The sequence below is a fragment of the Panthera pardus genome, unplaced genomic scaffold (genome assembly GCF_024362965.1).
Source record: "Panthera pardus isolate Hobbes unplaced genomic scaffold, ASM2436296v1 HiC_scaffold_8, whole genome shotgun sequence".
NCBI classification, from domain to species: Eukaryota; Metazoa; Chordata; class Mammalia; order Carnivora; family Felidae; genus Panthera; species Panthera pardus.
In genome coordinates this window covers 119,847,699-119,866,887 of record NW_026527013.1, presented here as the reverse complement: position 1 = coordinate 119,866,887, position 19,189 = coordinate 119,847,699, and the positions used below count along the sequence as shown (strand labels likewise).

At 44.7% G+C, this 19,189-nt stretch overlaps 1 protein-coding gene across 6 annotated transcripts in view; it reads right to left on the bottom strand.

Annotated features, from left to right (window-relative positions):
• The window catches only part of CREB5 (cAMP responsive element binding protein 5), a 398,990-nt gene that overhangs the window by 117,542 nt on the left and 262,259 nt on the right, over positions 1–19,189 (bottom strand). The window contains exon 1 of one of the 6 annotated variants that reach the window (XM_019443688.2): positions 13,714–13,887. The exons of the other annotated variants lie outside the window; for them this stretch is intronic. Within the exon in view, the coding sequence (XP_019299233.1) occupies positions 13,714–13,760 (47 nt within the window). The 5' untranslated portion in view covers positions 13,761–13,887. Of the gene's footprint in view, positions 1–13,713; positions 13,888–19,189 lie in introns of those variants that run through there. 6 annotated transcript variants of the gene reach the window in all.

Here is a 19,189-nt window from a genome sequence, read left to right as displayed (position 1 = left end):
CACTGAGAGTGATTATACAAAAATTATGCCCCAATTTATCCATTACTATGAATATCATTTGACGTCATGTGTGAACAACACAAGACAGCCAGAATTAAAGGCGTCTTTCCGATTAGATGAATCAGTCACTTTCACAGGAAAGCCCTAATGGTTATTAAATAGAAATACACCCCTAGTGTGAGTTGATTTGTAGAAAACTATGTCGTAAGAATTACAGATTTTTAAATTGCAATTAACCTTTTATAAGAAAAATCCCCGTAAGAACATCAAGAACAGAAGACATCAAAAGCCTGACCTGAGTGTCTGATGTCAGATCCTTTACACAAACAAGTTATGGTTTGCAATCCAGAAACTGAATCTTATTAAAATGAATTTTATCTGACATAGATGGAATTTCAATGTTGGCCTATTTACAGATGAGTTAATGGGGTTTATCCAAAAATGGAGGAATTTTTAGGGTCCTTTCATTCATGAGAACCATGGTTCAAAACGCAGAGGAGGACTGAGGGGAAAACATGAAGCCCAGCCCTCAGTAGAAACTAGAGTTGCCTTCCTCACACTCTTCAAAACCCAGTTCTCAAAACCTCCTAATGGGTTTCACTGTTTTCTTTCCCGTGCTTATCATAATCAGGGAACCACACATTTGCATCTCTAATGGACCCTTTTCAAAAGTGTGTTGACATTTCAGTAGGTTTTGAATAGCTCTTAATGCTTCTCTCAATTTGGTCAGATGCCCACAGATCTCCTTATATGGATGGGTCTCAACATATAGACTGTCTGCTTTACTCATGGATTGTTGTGTGTGTGTTTTTTTTTAATCCCTGGGAACCTATCTTAATTATACTCTTAAAAAAGTGAAAACTCAGAAGTCAGATGACTCAGAAAATGAGTATTTAGCTGGATATCCACACGCAGGGACAGCATCTTAACTACCTCTGTGAACTCAGACACAAGTCAAAAGCATCATCCCTTGTGTGGTAAATTCACTTTTTGGAGCTGCTATTTTTGTCAAAAGGAAATAGATATAAATAAGACCATCAAGATAAACATAGGTTAGGGGAGAAATCAGGCAGGGAGCTCATCATCTGAGCAAAAACTACACCACATTTTTTTTACTCCTTGCATTTTCTACAAGAACTGAGGACCCAGAGGGCTTGCAAAGGAGCAATTTCAGTCCCACCTACTTTCTGTGGCTTCAATAAAAAATGCGATCCAACAGAAACACAACTAAAATTATTTTTTAAGTTTGCTTTTTTAACTCAGTTCCTGCTATGTTTCAGGAACGGGGGCTGGGAGTGAATAAAAGATAATCCTGGCCCTTAAGAAATTCATAAGAAAGAAAGAAAGAAAGAAAGAAAAGAAAGAAAGAAAGAAAGAAAGAAAGAAAGAAAGAAAGAAAGAAAGAAACTAACTCATCATCTATTAAGAGAACTACACAAGGCAAGTAAGTATAATGGGTGTAATGGGAGAACCCCCCCCACCCCAGCCGCAATGATATCTAACACCATGGGGGTTTGGGGGGAAGGGTCCTAGAAGAAGAAACAAAGGAACTGCTCCGGGAAAGAAGAGATGTTAGCTCTGCACTGCATGTGTGCGCACACACACACACGTGTGTGTGTTCATGTACGTGTGTGAGACAGTAAGGGAGAGGGAATATTGGTAGTAGGGGCTCCGATCTGAGTTAACCATCTGTGCAAGGCGGGTTGTTAAAGTACATCAACATAGGCCAAAAGTATATTAAATAATTACTGATGTTCATAGCTTAACGTGAGATGAAAACAATCTCTTTGGATGGTACCAATCCCTACCTAGAAATACAGGCTCTCTGATGTGCATTCACTCAGGCTGATCCCCTTGTAGATGCCAAATTGAGAAATGCATATATTTAGAATTTTTAAAACTGATATTCCAGTATTTTCTGTAGATGGCTGAGTTATAAACTATGAGAACCATTTGATAGGCCATTCTGCACTATTTGATCCTTTTTGAATTAGGGGGCAGTGGAATAAAGGAAGAGATTTCGGGCAAGTGGGAGCAGGGAGGTGCTGGGAGCTCCAGGCAGGGGCTCAGCATTTTTTAGAATCAAAGGAGCCCTTCTTGGCCCTATTATCCCTATATTAAATTGCGTTGGAAAGGGTAAAAATGCAGTGAGAATTTGGCCCTATTTTTACTGATTCTAAAGTCTTTTCCAAGACAGAAAGTTGGTATAACTGGAGTTTTCTCCCCCAGATTTCTAGTTTCCATTTCTTACTTTGAGCTCCATAAAGCTAGATGGGTATGAGTTAGGGGTGGGTATATATTTTAACCATCACTTTTATGCAGCATTTTCATTGGAGGTGCCTGAAAGTAGTTTTCTGTGTTTCTTGTGACTTTTACTCTCCCTTTTGGATGCTCCTTTTGCAACAAATTAATTTCAGTTCCTAGGGAGGAAGGTCCTACCTCAAAGCACTGTGTCAAATGCTGCACTAACAAAATAATCCATAATAACGGATTTCCCCATTATTTCTAGCACAGAGTTAAAACATAGATTTAAAGATAGGAGTTTTTTGTTTGTGTGTTTGTTTTGGGTTTTGGGTTTTTTTTGTGTATTTTACTTGTTTTTTTTTTTTTTTTCTTTTGGTCTATATGACTTGAAACCTTTTGAAAAGTAGGTTGTTGTCCCCTCGTTTCTAAATCAATATTGGCAGTCACTGAATGCACCCTTTCTTTCAAAGGAAAGGAAAGGAAAGGAAAGGAAAGGAAAGGAAAGGAAAGGAAAGGAAAGGAAAGAAAGGAAGGGAGGAAGGAAGGAAGCAAACCTTGGTGATCCCAGCTTAACTATGAAAAGGAAACAAGAGGGCATGAGACAAGGTAGCTTCGAGCCCACGCCTTCCCATCCAGACTCTTTCACTTGCTTGCAGCTCTCACTCAAATCCCACTCCTTCTGTGCTGTTGCATATGAAAAATGAGGTTGTAAAAGTGTCAGCCACCTTTTGACTAGCTAGTAGGAATAGCTAGTAAAAGCTAATTGGAAGCCATTTCATCCATAAGATGTACGGCTCTCAACAGATCAATCCCTGGGTCCTTAATCTGTTGCTCCTGAGTTTCCTCAGGCCGGTAAGAATTCTGAATTCTGAAGAATTCTGGAGAAGCTCTAAAACAGCTTATCAGATCGAGAAGCTATAACAGAATTCAAGTTTCCAAGACCATTCCCAGCAACTTGAAAACCTCAACCCATGCCCTGCCTCTATAATATATAGCATTTCCACACTGTGGCTGTTTTAATAAGCCAATGGATATTTCGCTCCAATCTGTTTGCTTTTAGTGGGCTTTCTTCCCCTCTCCAAAGAAGCTGGAATTATGCTGTCAGACAAATGACTAGAATAACCGTGCATTGCTCTAGACACCGATGAATAAAATATATCAAATGGTGCATATCCCTAGAGTGTATTATTCCACTTAGAAAATGGTATAATTGACTTTGGGTAGTGTAGGGGGAAAAAATCCAAGTATTTTTGAGTTGTAGGGTTATTTTCTAGTAATTGCCCAACTTGAAACTTTAGTTTGTCAATCAGACAGTTCTCTTAGCCTTATAAAGGGTTTTTTTTTTTCAGGGGGCAGGGGTGGTGAGGGGGAAGAAGAGGTTATTGAAGGAGAACTAAGAAAATGGCTAAGCCCCACAGGCCTTTTTTCTTGTCATAAAGTTGTTGTCAAAAAGATTCGCTATTATGTCTGGGATGGGTGAACTCCGTGGCATTTTGCGTTCAGTAAAAATGTCTCAAACCATTTTTCAAACATTTTGAGGTTTGGCAAAAACCTGAAATCCATCTTGCCAAGCACTTTCCCCCCTTAATTCTTAAACCCATGTGTCTTTCAAGGGAAATTTAATCCGTATGTTTCTGATTCATTTACACTTAACTCATCAAAATGGTGTTTTGTAAGAGCTATTTGATGTTCAAGAAGTCTTATGAGCTTCTCTTTTTATAAGTCTGAAAAGTCTTTCTTTCTGAGAACCAGAAAATTGTATTTTACCAGCTGTAAGCCAAATGATTTGAGCTGTGTTAAAAAGCAGGAACCTGCTGAATTTAGGAGGCAAAAAAAAAAAAAATTGTGGACACGATGCATAAATAAAGGTCCTCACATGTCTGCCTGCTCATGCATCTGCCAAAGACCTTTCAGACTCCTTCTTCCCTGGAGAAGCCTAGACCATGGGGCCTAAGAACAAGCTAAAAACTGACTCGGGGTACAACTATGGTCCTAGAGCAAAAATTCCCATGGGTTCCGAAGATCCCCAATAGAGAATCTCAGCTCAGAATCAACAGAAGTAAAACCTGGTGTGTTCCGTGAGATGAATCTATTACCTAGGAGATAAAATGGTCATTGAATTCCAGCACTAGAAGGGACTTATGAAATTTGGAGTCTCAAGGGCTCCTGAGAAGAGGCGCAGACGTGAGTTAAGGGAGCAGCTGTGGGCCAGTGGGGGCTCTGTCTTCCATGCTTGGCTTCCAAATGAGAGGATTTTGCAGAAAGTACTTGGAGAGTAAATCCAGTTTAAAATTTGTTTAAAAACAAATACCTTAATTTTATATGAGGACCCCAAGGTTTGGGGAAGGAATCCTGGAGTGTTGGGACAGAACTGGCAACATGCCCCAGGTCTCCTGACCATTGTCCATCATTCTTGTGACGTGTCCACCATGTCAATGCTTTTCCAACTCTGAATGTAGTTCATTAGTGGGTCAATTGGTGAGGAATTGGTAAAATCAGTTTAATCTGACGTGACTAGTATCTCAGAAAAATGAATGGAATATCAGATATCCAAGAACGTCATACGCAGTAAAAATTAAGTACTGTTTCATCAAACTACACACACACACACACACACACACACACACACACACACACGTAAACACACACATGTGAGGATACTGGGCTACAAGATAAAATATTTCTTACTGTCGTTCATATCAAAAAAGTTTCAAAGCCACTTTACCACCTGCAAAACAAGACAAAACAAAACAAAAAAACATGTTTCTTTTACTCGTCGTTCAGCCATTAGCAGTTTTCAGTTTGCCTCATTAAAGACCACATGGTTAAACAGACCCAGAATGATACTTCTCACCTCATGGAGGAAATCCTATGAATCACTAGCCTATTGCACCAAAGATGGTTATTTCGCAGATGAGGAGAAATGGACAAAGAACAAATGTGTGGTGGAGGCAGGAAGGGAGGGGGGCCAGATACCTAGCTGAGAAAAGAAAGGGTCATCTTCTTCCTGATATGATTTACAAATGACAGGAATGATTTCCAACTTGCATCCTGTGCAACAGCACAGGGGGAGCTTCAGACATATTAGCACCAGCATATTTCCAAAGTGCATTTTCCAAGCACTTAACAATCATTAATTAGTTAGAAACATCCTTTCAAGGTCGGGAGGCATAATAGTTCATCTTCACACAGCAGAGCTTTGGAGACTTCAGGGAAGCCGAATTGTACAGCACCTGGATAATTACTGTGGGAAGATTAATTGGGTTAACTGGCTGTGAAGAATCTTGTGATAAAGCATTATGAAAAACGCTGCCCCCGTCACACTGTGAGATGTCAGAGCTGGCATCCTTTGTGCCTAACAGCTGAAAGCTGCCTCCATGGGAAAGGATGCAAAGTCATTAAAACAACTATGAATTACCCTTTGCGCTCTCTCTCTCTCTCTCTCTCTTTTTTTTCTTTTTCAGAATCGTAATGAAGTGACAAGTTTTCTGTGGTCACAGAGTGCCTGAGTCTCTTTGGGATTAAAGTGCGAAGTGGGTTGTGTTGGGAATTGTGGTCTAAAACCGGTCCCTAGGTGGGCAGGAAGAGGGAGGAAGCAGCAAGTTTCAGAGCCCAGAGGTCACATCCTGCAGGTGGGTGGGTGCTGGTTCTGGGGCGGATTCCAAACTCTGTCCTCATCAGACACGCACTCAGTGCAGTGAGGGCTGGTGCAGGGAGAGGGAGGAAGGCGAGAGTGGTGGGAAGCAGAGAGCCAGACTCCTGGACGGTTACCCCATCTCATTTATGGCCCAGGGACAGCACGCCCCACCCACTAACGAGACACCAGGGAGCTTTTGGCCGGAGGTGGAAAGCGAGCTATCTTGTCCATTTATTTCCCCGTCCCTCCCTCCAGACCGGAGGGTGGAGTCACTGTACTGCTAGGTGCCTGAATGACTCTGAGCTTCTCGAAGCCAGCTGGTCGGTCTCCCCTGTGCCCCTGCTCATCTGAGTCTTTCTTTGCTCTCTCCCACCACATCCTCCCCAGGAGCCAGAACTCAAAAGAGGCCCGAAAAAGCATACGCTTGAGCAAGAAGATGGAGCTCTTGGCACTGGGAAACCCAATAGCCTGGCGGGGCAGACATGTGTTTCTCACTGCATCCGAGCCAGGTCCTGGCCCTGCCACCAAATAGCTTTACGATAATTCATCTCTCTGCTGTATGGATACTGGATAATTCACCACATCTCCAGGTGGCCTCGATTTCTGAATCTATAAAATGAACGGTTCCGCTGAAGGATCTCTAGGGTTCCTGCCTTATCGATGCATTTAGAATTAGGGGATTATTATTCTACCGCTAAGAAGTTCTGGATGGTGAGAGGGAAGCCTAACGAGCTGACGTCCCCTGTGACCTGTACACTGAAGCTTCCTTGTTGCCCAGGATGGAAGGAAGAGGCCAGAAAGCAGCCATGTTCCAAGCTAGGTCAAGAAGGGAATTAAGAAAAATGGTGTGGCTAGAGAGAGGCCACTGTGCAATCGTGTAAGGGTGGATACTGCCTGAGAGCCAGTGAAGGCGAAAATGCAACGCGAGAGTAATTTACATCTACATTTACACTAAATGGGTTTATCATAATTGCTGTTATTATGATTAATTCCCGAGGAATTAAAGAAGATCAGCCTTTTATTGCACTGCGGCTGAGCTGACTGAAGTATTCAAACAAGTAAGAAGGTTAAGAAGACACAGATGCAAAAGGAAACCTGCTTTATGCCATCTAAAAAAGAAACCTACTACTTAACTAGATAAAGGTGGGGGTTGGGGGCGGGGGGAGTGGGTAAGACCTGCCTCTTCTTGGCACTGAAATAAACTGCTTTACAGAGAGATCTGAGACCTCATTTTCTGGCCAGTGAAGAGGTCTGGTGACACAGAACAGGGTCCACAATAGGACTCTCCTCTTCCCTCTCCTACTGCTCACAGTCCCACCCGCCTTCTGTGACTCAGTTTACCTGTCAGGGAAGGAACTGCTGAATGACAGCATTTCTCTTTACCTTACTGATGCCCCAAATGTATCATCATCCAGACTTTCAAAAATGTCAACCGGTCCCATTATTAAATAACTAACATTTACTGAACATCTACTATGCTGAGTGCTTTATAGTCACCATTTCATGGACCCTGTCTCGTAGATGAAGTAAATGTGGCTCAAAACTTTCAACAGACTGTCAACAGTCACATAGCTAGCAAGTGGCAAAGCCAGAGTTGGAACACAGATCTGACTCCAACACAATTCATAGGGCACAATCCCATGGGCCGTATCAGATTTCGAATAAATGGGTTCCACCTCTGACAAGAGCTTGCTTCACAGACCTTCCCTTAGCAGTAACATGGACCCCACCGAGGGCAGAGTGGCAAAGCCAGGGGGGCCACCAAGAGGTCCACAGGCTAGATGAGGCCAACCTGGCCTCTCTGCCATATCAGCACATGTCCAGCTCAAGGACTTCAATTCTTCAAAGATCTTTGATTTAAAAGGAAAAAAAAAAAAAAAGTCCACAGGCTCCTAAAACACAGCAACTCATGGTAGGCATTCCAGCTTATGTAACACAACCCGTTGGCCTCATTTCCATCTCCCATTAAGATGAGTGATTGAGTCTGTGCATTAATAGATACCTTGGCATTCATTTGGAGCCTTATTATTATTTTTTCCAGGCTTTGTTTTTTTGGACACATCCAGTTCTATTGCAGTCATTCAGACGCCAAAGAAAGAAATCATACATAAGGTAGAATTCAACTTTTGGTATTCTGTGGAGGAAAGGAAGACTTTGCTGATAGCTGGATGGGCTTCGTCTGTCGCAGAACCACTGTCGCGCTCTCCATAATGACTGCGGACTATTGATTAATTCTTCCTGGGGACAGTGTTGCTTCATCAGTCATTAAATAAGCTTTCTTGCCAGTGTAAGTGCAAGAAGAAAGATGTATGGACTTGTTATAAAGTGTATATGTACTATGTAGTGGGCTTTGGAGTTCTAAGGCAGGTCAATTTCAGTTTTCAGGGATGTAATTAGCCAGGGAACCCGGTTTGTTGCAACAGAGACTCATGAAATACATAAATTTGAAAGCACTGGTGGTACTCTCTAAGAAGACTAGGAAAGACTGTTTACAAATCACAAACAATTTAGACCACAGAATTTTGATTGGCTTCACCCACCCTTATCAATGCCACTCATTTTCCTTCCTCCTCTCAACTATTCCCCACATCCCTGGACTATGATCACTCATTCAGGTACTTGCACTCACACCTTTCTGCAGTCCAGTGCAAAGGAGTCCCCTCCAAAGGTCAAAGGCCCATGTAAACCAGACAAAAAGGGAGCAGAAAACAGAAGCCAGTGTTCAAACTACTGCTTCTTTTTTTTTTTTATGTTTATTTATTTTTGAGAGAGAGAGAGAGAGAGAGACAGAGCGTGGGTGGGTGGGGGGTGGACAGAGTGAAAGGGAGACAGAGAATCTAAAGCAGGCTCCAGGTTCTGAGCTGTCAGCACAGATCCCGACGCGGGGCTCAAATTCGTGGACCACGAGATCAGGACCTGAGCCGAATTTGGATGCTTAACCCACTGAGCCACCCAGGGACCCCGCTTCTTTTTTTGTTTTTGTTTTAAGTGCAGTTCCAGATTTGACTATCCCACTTTCTATCAGGCACATGACAGTGCTCATTCTCTCTCATCAGTCCATACTAATCTCTGCCTCTTAATGACCTGGCCTTCCTGACCAACACTTAACTAAAAAAAATGTGAGAAGACATTTTTATCACACAACTTGAAACAGCCTGGGCCCCATTTCCAGCATAGACTCGGGGATCCTCGAATGGAGCCCCGGAGGTAACGTTTTGAGCCCCATTACTGTTACATCATTCCACGAACCTCGCCATCACAGTACTTTTCCACTTGCCACCTTTGAAATCCCCTTCTCTTTGGTCCCCAAACACCATTTGACCACCAGAGAAGATACATGAGGGGAGGTAGCAAGCTTAAGCAGCCTCACTCAACTCTCAAGATACACATTGCACCCATACGGTACTCAGATCTAAACCTCGTATTCAAGCCAGGAATGGAACCCAGTTCTCAGGAGCGAAATCACTCACCTCCATTACACTTCATTTCCCATTCACGGAGCCACAGCTGAGCATGAATGAGGACGTAAGTCTTCTCCCCAACCTCCCTCGTTTTCATCTCTCCCTCCACTCGGGGTGCTGGCAATTTGTCAGTCCTCACCTCACTTTAATGTGAATGGTGCCTTTGCTTCTCTCGTACCTGATATGACTTCAGACCTGCTTGCTTTTCTGGATAAGAAGGAGCATAAGGGAAGACAGGCAAGCGAAGGAAGAAGGCTGAGTGATGTGTGAACAAGCGGCCCAGTTAGAGTCTGAAGTTGGTTACCTGCACAGAGCCTTCTCCCAGAGAAGCCTTTACGGCCATTCTCGTAGTAGGAGCTAAGGCTTGACTTCCTGTGATCCCACTGCGCGCTGTGAGTGAGATCTTAAAAGAGATCTCCACCCCTCCCAACTCCCATGGTAGGCATGGTTACCCTCATTTTACACAGAAGATAGAAACTATGGCACAGTGAGGTTTTAAGTGGCTCGCCAAAGTCACACAACTGGTAAGCGGAAAAGTGATTTGAACACAGGCACCTTTTGACCCCAAAGGCCGTGCTCTTTTCAGGAAACCCTACACTATTTCTCTGATCAATAGATGCTTGACCCCTGGTGCCAGAGATGTATCCAGCAGGGCAAAGATGAGAAGGCAAGAGGAAGAATGCGGCGTTTAGCACTGGCTGCGGTTAAGCTCAGGCATGGACAGTTGGCATTTCTCAGCTCCGTGCCTGCGTACAGAGGGAACACATCTGTGCCTCTTCTGTTGTGCCATCAGAGCCTTGCCTTGCCTCCCCCTTCACCTGTTAACATGTGAGGCATGGTCCCAGGGGCCCCTATGGAGAGCAAAGGGGCCATTCAGACCGTGCCCCAAAAGAAGGTAAAACATAGACAATGTCACCAAGATTCCCCACTGACAAGTGCTGACATGAGGCCCCCAACAGTCATGATGGTGGTGGAAAGTTTGCCAGTGATGATGAGATAGACCTAGTGTGGCGTGAACTCAAGGGGTCAGAGCTTGTCTGGCCCTCAGTTTGCACACCGATAAAAACAACACACACATAAACAAATAAAGCCAGAAAAACTGAATAAGGGCCATGGATCACAGCAATGTCCGTATTCTGGCTGTGATATTTACTATCGTTTTGTAAGATGTCACCGCTGGGGGCAACCGGCTAAAGGTACGTGGGATCACTATTACTTCTCACAAATGCACACAAGTCAACAGTTCTCTCAATAAAAATGCCAATTACAAAAACAATACTCAAAAGAAAAACTTCAAACAAAACAATCTCCAGACAGTGGAGCTGACGATTCTTTGATTCTTACCCTTTCGGGCCACCCTGGGGATGAAGTGAGACAATATTCCTCTGACCCAAGAGCACGGCTGGGCTCACGCTCCTTGCCCTGCCTCCCTGTCAGTTGTAAGCAGGACATTTCTGATTATGGGTGAACAACTCAGAGCCAAGTCAACAGAGATTGTAATGCTCTAAAAAAAGAAATCATGCCCTCTTTATTCCTGAAGAGTCTCAAGCACACATTTGGCACTCATCAAACTTTGCACAATGACTAATAACCTTCACCGGTGGTTTCGTTTCAGCTCCGGATAATTCTTCCCCCCAGATAGGCATAGTTGTGGCCCTTCTCCCTATGCACAATTAAGCCTGGTCCAGAAATACTTTACAATAAGGCCACGGCCCTGGAATTTGGCTGAAGAATGGGGATATTGTTTGGGAAAATCATCTTTCTAAGAAGCACAAAAGTTTTGCCTTTCATATTCTCTGAAGTTTTAAAATGTAGCCTGCAATCTCAACTAAAAACTTGAGTTTGTGTTAAAATGACTGAACCTGGGGAGCCTGGATGGCTCAGTCGGTTAAGCGTCTGATACTTGGTTTCAGCTCAGGTCATGATCTCACAGTTCATGAGATCAAGCCCCCCACCTCCACTGGGCTCTGGGCTGACAGCACAGAACCTGCTTGGGATTCTCTCTCTCCCTCTCTCTCTGCCCCTCTGCCTGCTCCTTCTATCTCTCTCTCTCTCTCTCAAAATAAGTAAGTAAAGACTTAAAAAAATGTTTTTAAATAAAATTACTGAAACATATCAAAGAATCATGTAATCTTTTGGGGGGAATAAATTCATTACAAATACTGTTCTGTATCACTATGAGTGAATGAAACATACTTGTCTGCTGCACTTTCACCATCATTTTATGCATCTGGGAAACTTGCAGGATCAGTGAATTCTCCCTCGCTATTCTGCCACTCTTTCTGACAGACTCACCTACATAATCATCTCTCTTTGAGGACCCCTTGCAGGTAGCATCTGAAAACCCAGGCTTTCACAAGAGGAATCATCATGCCAAAAAGCAAAAACAAAAAACGATCTTCAAAGTGGGGAAAGACATGTTTCTCCTCACCCTCCTCCATTCATTGAAGGCACGAATGCATCTTGAATTCAAATGTACTTTTCTCTGAAAGGCTATGCCAAATACCTTTTAGCAAAACTTTTACAGACCACGGACACAGACACAGACACAGAACTTTCCAGCTGGAAGGGACTTCAGAGACCATCTCAGATTGGTTCCACACGTGGGGGAGGGGCTTACAGCCCACCTTGTCTGCTCCCTCATTTCAAAATGAAGCCCAGATGCTTTAAGTGATTTGCTCAAGGTCATCAGGATTTGCACTCAGGCCTCTTGACCTCCCACCACACCATGCTGTTGCTTCCAAAAATTACCTCTACCTTCCCTGCCCCTTCCATCACTGCCCAAAAAAGGAGAGAGGGAAGAAGATCCTTAAAAAGTCACGATCAATTATATGCAAAACATGCAGTCAACAAATAAACGTAAACACCTCTCTGGTACATGCCCCAGGCCTCATTATGCATCTCACTGTATGATGATCACGGTGAAATGAGCAAAGAGAAGTTTTGGAGTAGCCAGGAGTCAGGACTGCTCTCAGGGGGGCCGGGTCTCTAGTTGTAGAGGGCTTCAGTTGGTAACTATATAATGATGCTGGATGGTTTCAGAAAGTTCTCAGCCTGAGCAGTGCAACACAGCATTAAATATATTTTATGACACACACAGAAATGTGGTAGTAATTTTCAAAATATAAGTCTCTCTCTCTGGGTACACAAGATCCTGGAAGCATTAAGAACAGCATCGTCTGCCCTTCTCTCCATTTATTTAGTGTTAATTCCTGACTCGCCAACATTAACTGGCTGGGTCCAGACAAATCAATCAGGAAGTTTTCATCATCTCTCCCACAACCCCGGCATATCACCTTAAAATTAATTCAAGAACACAGAAGTCCCAGCGATAGCACTGGCTTAAGTTGTCACATAAAACAACAGAAAGTTAAAATCCTCAGGCAAACGCACAGGCGCTGTTCACAGGAGCTGAAATAATGGGCAAAAGACGGCCGCTACCTCGGCAGTTCGGCATCTATTCCTGTAAAAGCCTACAGTCTATTCTTAATAATAAATGCAATAGCACACCACACCGAATCCTTTTCCAGGCATTTGCAATTCACCAGTTACACTCAGAAAGCAGCCCCCCCCACACCATCACTTCACTTCGACCTTCTGAAAAGACAACCGTTTTGAGCCATTTAAGAAACAGAGAGAGAGAGAGAGAGAGAGAGAGAGAGAATCCTGGTGGAAAATAATACACAGCTGTGATAATATCATGTTTTTTTAAATACCATAATATAGTTTTACTTTTAATAATAAAAGATAAAAAAGGGGCGTCTGTGAATAATTAGAGATTGCAGTCTGAAGCCAGTTACAGTCACTGCAATTGATAATAAACTGAAAACCCCTTGAGAGCAGGTAAATGCTTTGCATCCCTGACCCCCTTGCTCTCACATTACTTAACTACCCTGCGGTTCTTGCATTACATCACCATTGAAGCGATTGGTTCCTGCATTTTAACTCTCTCCCTGTCTCCTCCGATTAGGAGCGACACCGCAGCAAAGAAACTTCGCCCGAGTTTGCTCTTTCTCGCTTCGCTTTTTATTTGTGGCCTCTTTGCTCCTGTCGCTCTGGCTTGCTCTGCCTTTTTTTTTTTTTTTTTTTTTTTTGCCCAACCCCGGCCTCGGTTCAACTCATTCAGGTCGCTGTGCTAGAACAAAAACTCTTATCAAAGTGAAAAGAAATGCCTCTTCGGGACAAGAAGAGGAGCGGAGGGGCTGGGGAAAGAGGAGAAGGAAGAAGAGGAGAAACAAAGACGGGCAGAAAGGGGAGAAGGGGAAGAAAAAGAAGAGAAGGAGGGGGAACGAAGACTGGAGAAAAGAAGGTGGTAGGGGCAAAAAAAATTCTATAAAATCGGGAAAAAAGAAAATAAAATTAAAAACAAACCTCATGGACATCACTGAGGCTGAATTCCCTCCTGAGGTGCAGAACATGAGAGCTCTGGAATGAGTGTGTGTAGAATTTGAGCCAAAGCTTAACTAGCCTGAGTGAGTCATATCCTTCCCACTTGATTCCAGGCCAAGCGATGATGTAATGCGCTGGCCCTTCTCTTGCGCCTAGCTCTGGCTCTCTCCCTCCGGCTCGCTCACTTGCTCGCTCTTTCTCCTGGGCTCGCCCTCCTCCCCCTTCTCCTTTTTAGCTCAGTGCTGGTGAAGTCACCATTTAAATCTGGCAGAACTGAAGCAAAAACTTCAATGTAACCAAAACAGCCCCAGGCCGAGTTCCAGACTCAGGGAGCCTTCGTGGTGCAATTGCCCTTAGAAACGAGTAAACAGAGGGGGAAACAGTGCCGCCTGGGGAGGGCCCAACAGCTGCCTCGTACTCAGAGAGGGACCGGGGGTTCTGTGGTCCACTGGTTCCGATTTAAACACAATATGCTGGTTACAAAAAGAAAAAAAAGAAAAAAAAAAGTCCCCGCGTTTGGAAACAGGAGTGGAGACACCAGCAGAGGTGGAGTCCTAGTGGGTGAACCATCAGGTTGGAAGGACAGGGCTTGACCAACCAAGACAGGTCCCCAGCCCAAGCTTTCCTTCAGGTGACACGGTTTCCATTGCTCAAGGCTCCTTTTTTTTTTTTTTTTTTTTTCCCGGAGCTGGATGGGATTTTCTGTCGCTGGATGCCAACCACCGGCCCTCCAGAGATTTCTCACATCTGACCTCCCTGTCAGCAAGGGCAGCCCCACTTTGGGGCCAAACACGTGCCTGCGTCTGAAACCATCAAGAACTGGGAAATCATAGTGGCTTCTCCCCCGGCCTGTGCTGGGCAGAAGGGAAAAGGCCCCCCTCCCTGGTCGCAAAACACAAAGCTTGTCTTTCTGAGATTGGCACCCCACTCTCAGGTGAGCTGTCCAAAGAAGAGGGAATTAAAACACGTCCATCCTCAAAATGAAAGACAAGCTATCCGTTCCTCTACCTGCTGGGGGTGGGGTGGGATGGGGGGCGGGGACCAGTGCAGGTGGGGCTGTCTGTGAGTTTAAAAGGATACAGGGAGAACAAACAGTATGTGTGTCTCTCCTTTAATTACAGAGTGAGGATAAACCAGCCTGGGGTGGTGGTGGTGGGGGGGGGGTGGGGGGGGAGTCAAACATCACTTCACTAACAGCAGTGAAGCCCTTTTAACTGCAGATTCTATCCTTCACTTCACACTTCTGCCCAGGACTTTACCTAGAACAGTCCAGAGACTCGCTGCTTTGTTAGCACAACTTTTTTTTATCCTACCTTCTCTCCCTTCAATCTTCCTCTCACCCTTCAATGCCTCCTTAAAAAAAGGGAGAAAAAAATGTGATTTTGAAAAAATGGGAAGTTCACTAGAATTTTTTTTTAAATACCACAAAAGCAGAAGAAAGGCGTGGGGTTGCAAGGTTTGGTTGTTTTGTTTTTTTTTTTTTTGGTTTGGGGGTTGTGTTTTTTGTGTTTTTTTTCAAAAATAATCATAGCTTTTGCCAGAGTCTATTGCCTCTCATTGGTTTTGTGACCCATGAACTGAATAGGTGCTACAAATATTTGTATCGTCTCCTGTTGCCAAGCGGAGAGGATCCCAACTCCTACACTCCGCAGTTCAGAGAAATCTCTCCATTTATTAAAGATCTCTGCTGCTGGGGACAGGGCTGTTAATCTGAGTCCCTTGGAATTTAAATCACAGCTTCAGGGAATATTGCCGCACTCAGGGCGAAGAGTTAAAAAGCAAGGTTTACCCAGCCGTGTGCCTGACCCTGGGGGCTGGGGTGGGGAAGAGCTTTCTCCAGCCGTCTGCCTGGAGCATGACATCCCCAATTGATGCTGATGCCACAGTTGCTGCTGTGACACCTTTATCAAGGCAGGCAGCTCTGAATTAAAGGTGATCAGCCGTAATTACAGCTGGCGCCACTGAAGCCTGTGGCCTGACAGCGGCAAATGTGGTTGTTATAAAGTTTGGTCCACCATGTCAGTGGCCTGTATAACTCATTTACGTCTGACTCGCCAAGCAGCTCTTGATTTTTCTTCTGATGCAGGGAATAAATAAAACAAACTCTTCAATCACTCCTACGAGCCTTTCTTTCCACTTCGAGGTAGGTTGACAAGATTTTATATAAACTACCGTCTCCCTTTCACAGGAGCCATTGACCATGATGGTTAATATAAAGCTAAGGACTCTGCTTTGGCCTTCTCCGCTCTCTGCAACACCCTCCCCCCCATCCTCACCTTAGCTTTCGTATTTAAATGTTTTCTTTACGTTATTATTTGAGGCACCTCAAAATGGATATGCGGTACAAGTTTTCCAAACTGCCATCTTCCTGTAACCTCAATGGGAAAATGCTCCGTCTAGGATCTTTCTTAGACAACATCATGGGGGGCAGGGTGAAGCTGCTAGAAAGAGGGTCCCTGTCCTTTTTTTTTTTTTTTTTCCCAGTGAAATAGGTAAAAGGGACCCTGCACTGTAGGTAAGATGATATAAAGGGATTACATTTAAGGGATTACTATGTAAGTAACAAAGGGAATGACAGCTTTGGCCAAAGCCAGGCACAGACTTCTGAAACACAGCATCTTCGCTTCTGCCAAGAGGAGGAAGGGGCTGGCTGGGAGGTTCCAAGACGGTGAGTGTGCCTCTGATCAGTGAGCGGTGCAACCAAGGGGTTCAGAGCTTCTATAACCCAGCCAGACTCTGAGAGCCCTGTACCTGACGACGATGCCTCTACAGCAATAAGGTGCCAGGACACAATGGCATTCCAATAAAACTTCGCTGGAGTGCTGGCCTGAGCTGCAAACAGTTTCAGAGTTCAAAGGGGTCTGAGTATTTACATTTGCACTTGCCGGTCCAAACGTAAGTACCCGGCCCTGCCATTCCAAATCAGGCATGTTCACTGGCTGCTGGGTTTCTCCCCACTTGAAAAGAAACCCTTCTTTCCCATTTTCCTTCCTGTGAGCAGCTAATGATAGAGAATATCCTGTTCCCAAAAGGAAATTCCCCCCAACTCCAGAGCTTCCTTTTTCACCCATCTGGCCCTTTCGTTGACTCTCCCTCCCACCCCCACCCCCGCAGTCCCCTCCATGTCCTAGCCACTCTTCTGAAGAAGGAGGACTTTGCAGATAGGACTTGTGAGATGCTGTAATTCCAGCGGGAGCCTTCTTGAAAGTAGCTCCCGGCCAGCAGGCTCGGCCTCCAGATTAGCTGGCTTGTTCAGGAATGCTTGCAACACCCTCCTTTCCTTGTCATCCTTGGGGAGAGGGTGGTGGGTACCGCGCAGCTGTTCTGTGTAACTCACTCCCATACTCCCAGCTCCTGATGAAATGTTCGGCTCCAAAGAAGTAGAAGCCTCTGAGATTTGAGCTCAGGGTTCAGAATGCATTTGGACCATCTCCAAAACAACCCCACTAGAAAAGGCGCAGCTTGGATGGCAGGACTGAAGGGCGCAAGGGCCGACTAAAGTAAACTGTGTGCCTGGGTGAATTTCTGAGCTCAAACGCCTGAAAACACACAGCAAATATAAGAAACGATAGAGATCCTTCCTAGAGAGAGCTTTTTTTTTTTCTCTTATAGGTTTGAATTCATTCTCCTTAAGGGAAGGCATATCATCTTCTTTCAGACGTTGTTTTTAAAATTTGACCCATGATTCCTTCGGTCCCAGGGGAGTTTGAGGGGCCAGATAATTTCAGAGTTAAATAAGCTGTAATGACTATCACATGTACCCAGCCATAAACCTAGTATTAAAAATTATTCAGAAAAAAGTGGCATCTCTTCCTTTTTTAATTTACAATAACCATCCAGGTGGTTTTCTAAGGCCTCCTTTGCAAATTGCTTCCAGCGAACCTTCCGGTCACAGACCACTGCACACCCACGTGGTGTCATTCAGCATTCCCTTCAACTTGGGTGTCCCGTGTTTTCACAGTGGACAGAGGCTGAGGGGCTGTCTGGGTGAACCTGTGAAGCATGCATCCTAACTCTGTGCTAGCTGGATCGGCTGGTTTAGATGGCTGGGCCTGCTAAGCCAGCTCCTAGCACTCCCTGGAAGAAAAAGAGACTGGGCCACCCTTGGTTACTTTTGTCTTGTACCTACTGCAACCCCTGCAACCCAGGCCCGGCACCAAATTCTCTCAGGCAAGTTGCTGCCCTTTGCTGTGGCCAAACCTACTTGTAAAGTTCTGAAGTGGCAATGTTAAATGTGGCTCAGACAAAGGAATGCATTTCTAATGGTGGAGGCATCAGGAACTTAGGGGTGGGTATGGAGAGATTATGCGAGCCCTTCGATCAGCTCTAAAATATTATCACTGATGCTGCCTACTCATAGCAGTTTCCCCTAACTTCTCCATCTTTAAAATGTATATGTCATTTAAAAAAAACCCAACAGGGGAGCCTGGGTGGCTCAGTCGGTTAGGCGGCCGACTTCAGCTCAGGTCATGATCTCGTGGTCCGTGAGTTCAAGCCCCGCATCGGGCTCTGTGCTGACAGCTCAGAGCCTGGAGCCTGTTTCGGATTCTGTGTCTCCCTCTCTCTGACCCTCCCCCGTTCATGCTCTGTCTCTCTCTGTCTCAAAAATAAATAAACGTTAAAAAAATAAAATAAAATAAAAAAACCCAACAGTATATGTCATTTGTATCATTCCAACTTAACGCAATATCTGAAAGGCCATTGATGCCCAATGAATATTTGTTGAATAAATGAATGGTGAATGAATGAATATGCTTCTCGGCTCAGGCATTACTTTCTCCACGAACGCCTTGCCAGACTATCACACTGGGGTAGGACTGTCCGTTTCTCTAGTTTCCCATGGCATCCTGGACGATATTCTATTCCAGCAACAAGCCAGTTATGGAAAGTACCTATTTCCATGCCTGTCCTCCTCACAAGACACTAGCTTCTTCAGGGCAGGAACTGGGCTTACCCATCCCAGCATCCCGAGCACCTAGCAAGTGCCTGACTCACACATAGTAGGTCCTCAAGAAATGTGACTGGCCTAGGAGTGTGTTGGCAGCATAGGCTGTTCTGTCTTCCCTGAATATCTCCCCGCCCCCAAAGTCCTCTTTCCCTTTTGCATCCTGAGATCTTTTTCTGTAGCTTCCTGGAGATCTGGAAACTGGAAAACCTAGAATCATAAGAAAAATCCTAGGAAATGTTCTGGTTGCCTTTCTCTATCCCTGCACTATGCCATTCCTTCTTAAAGGGCCTAGATCCTTTTTGCTCCCCTTTTCCTGGATCCACATGGCCGCGATGCCAGAATGGGTACCCTGAAGTTTTGTATCGGAGCAGCTGACGCTATGACTGTTTTCTCCAGTTTCCTACGTGAAGCATCCAGGGGAACTGAAACTTGAGGTAAGGGGACCGAATATTCTCCCAGAGGTCAGGGCGCTGAGGTGCCCTCAGGAAAGGGAGACTTCCACCAGGACTC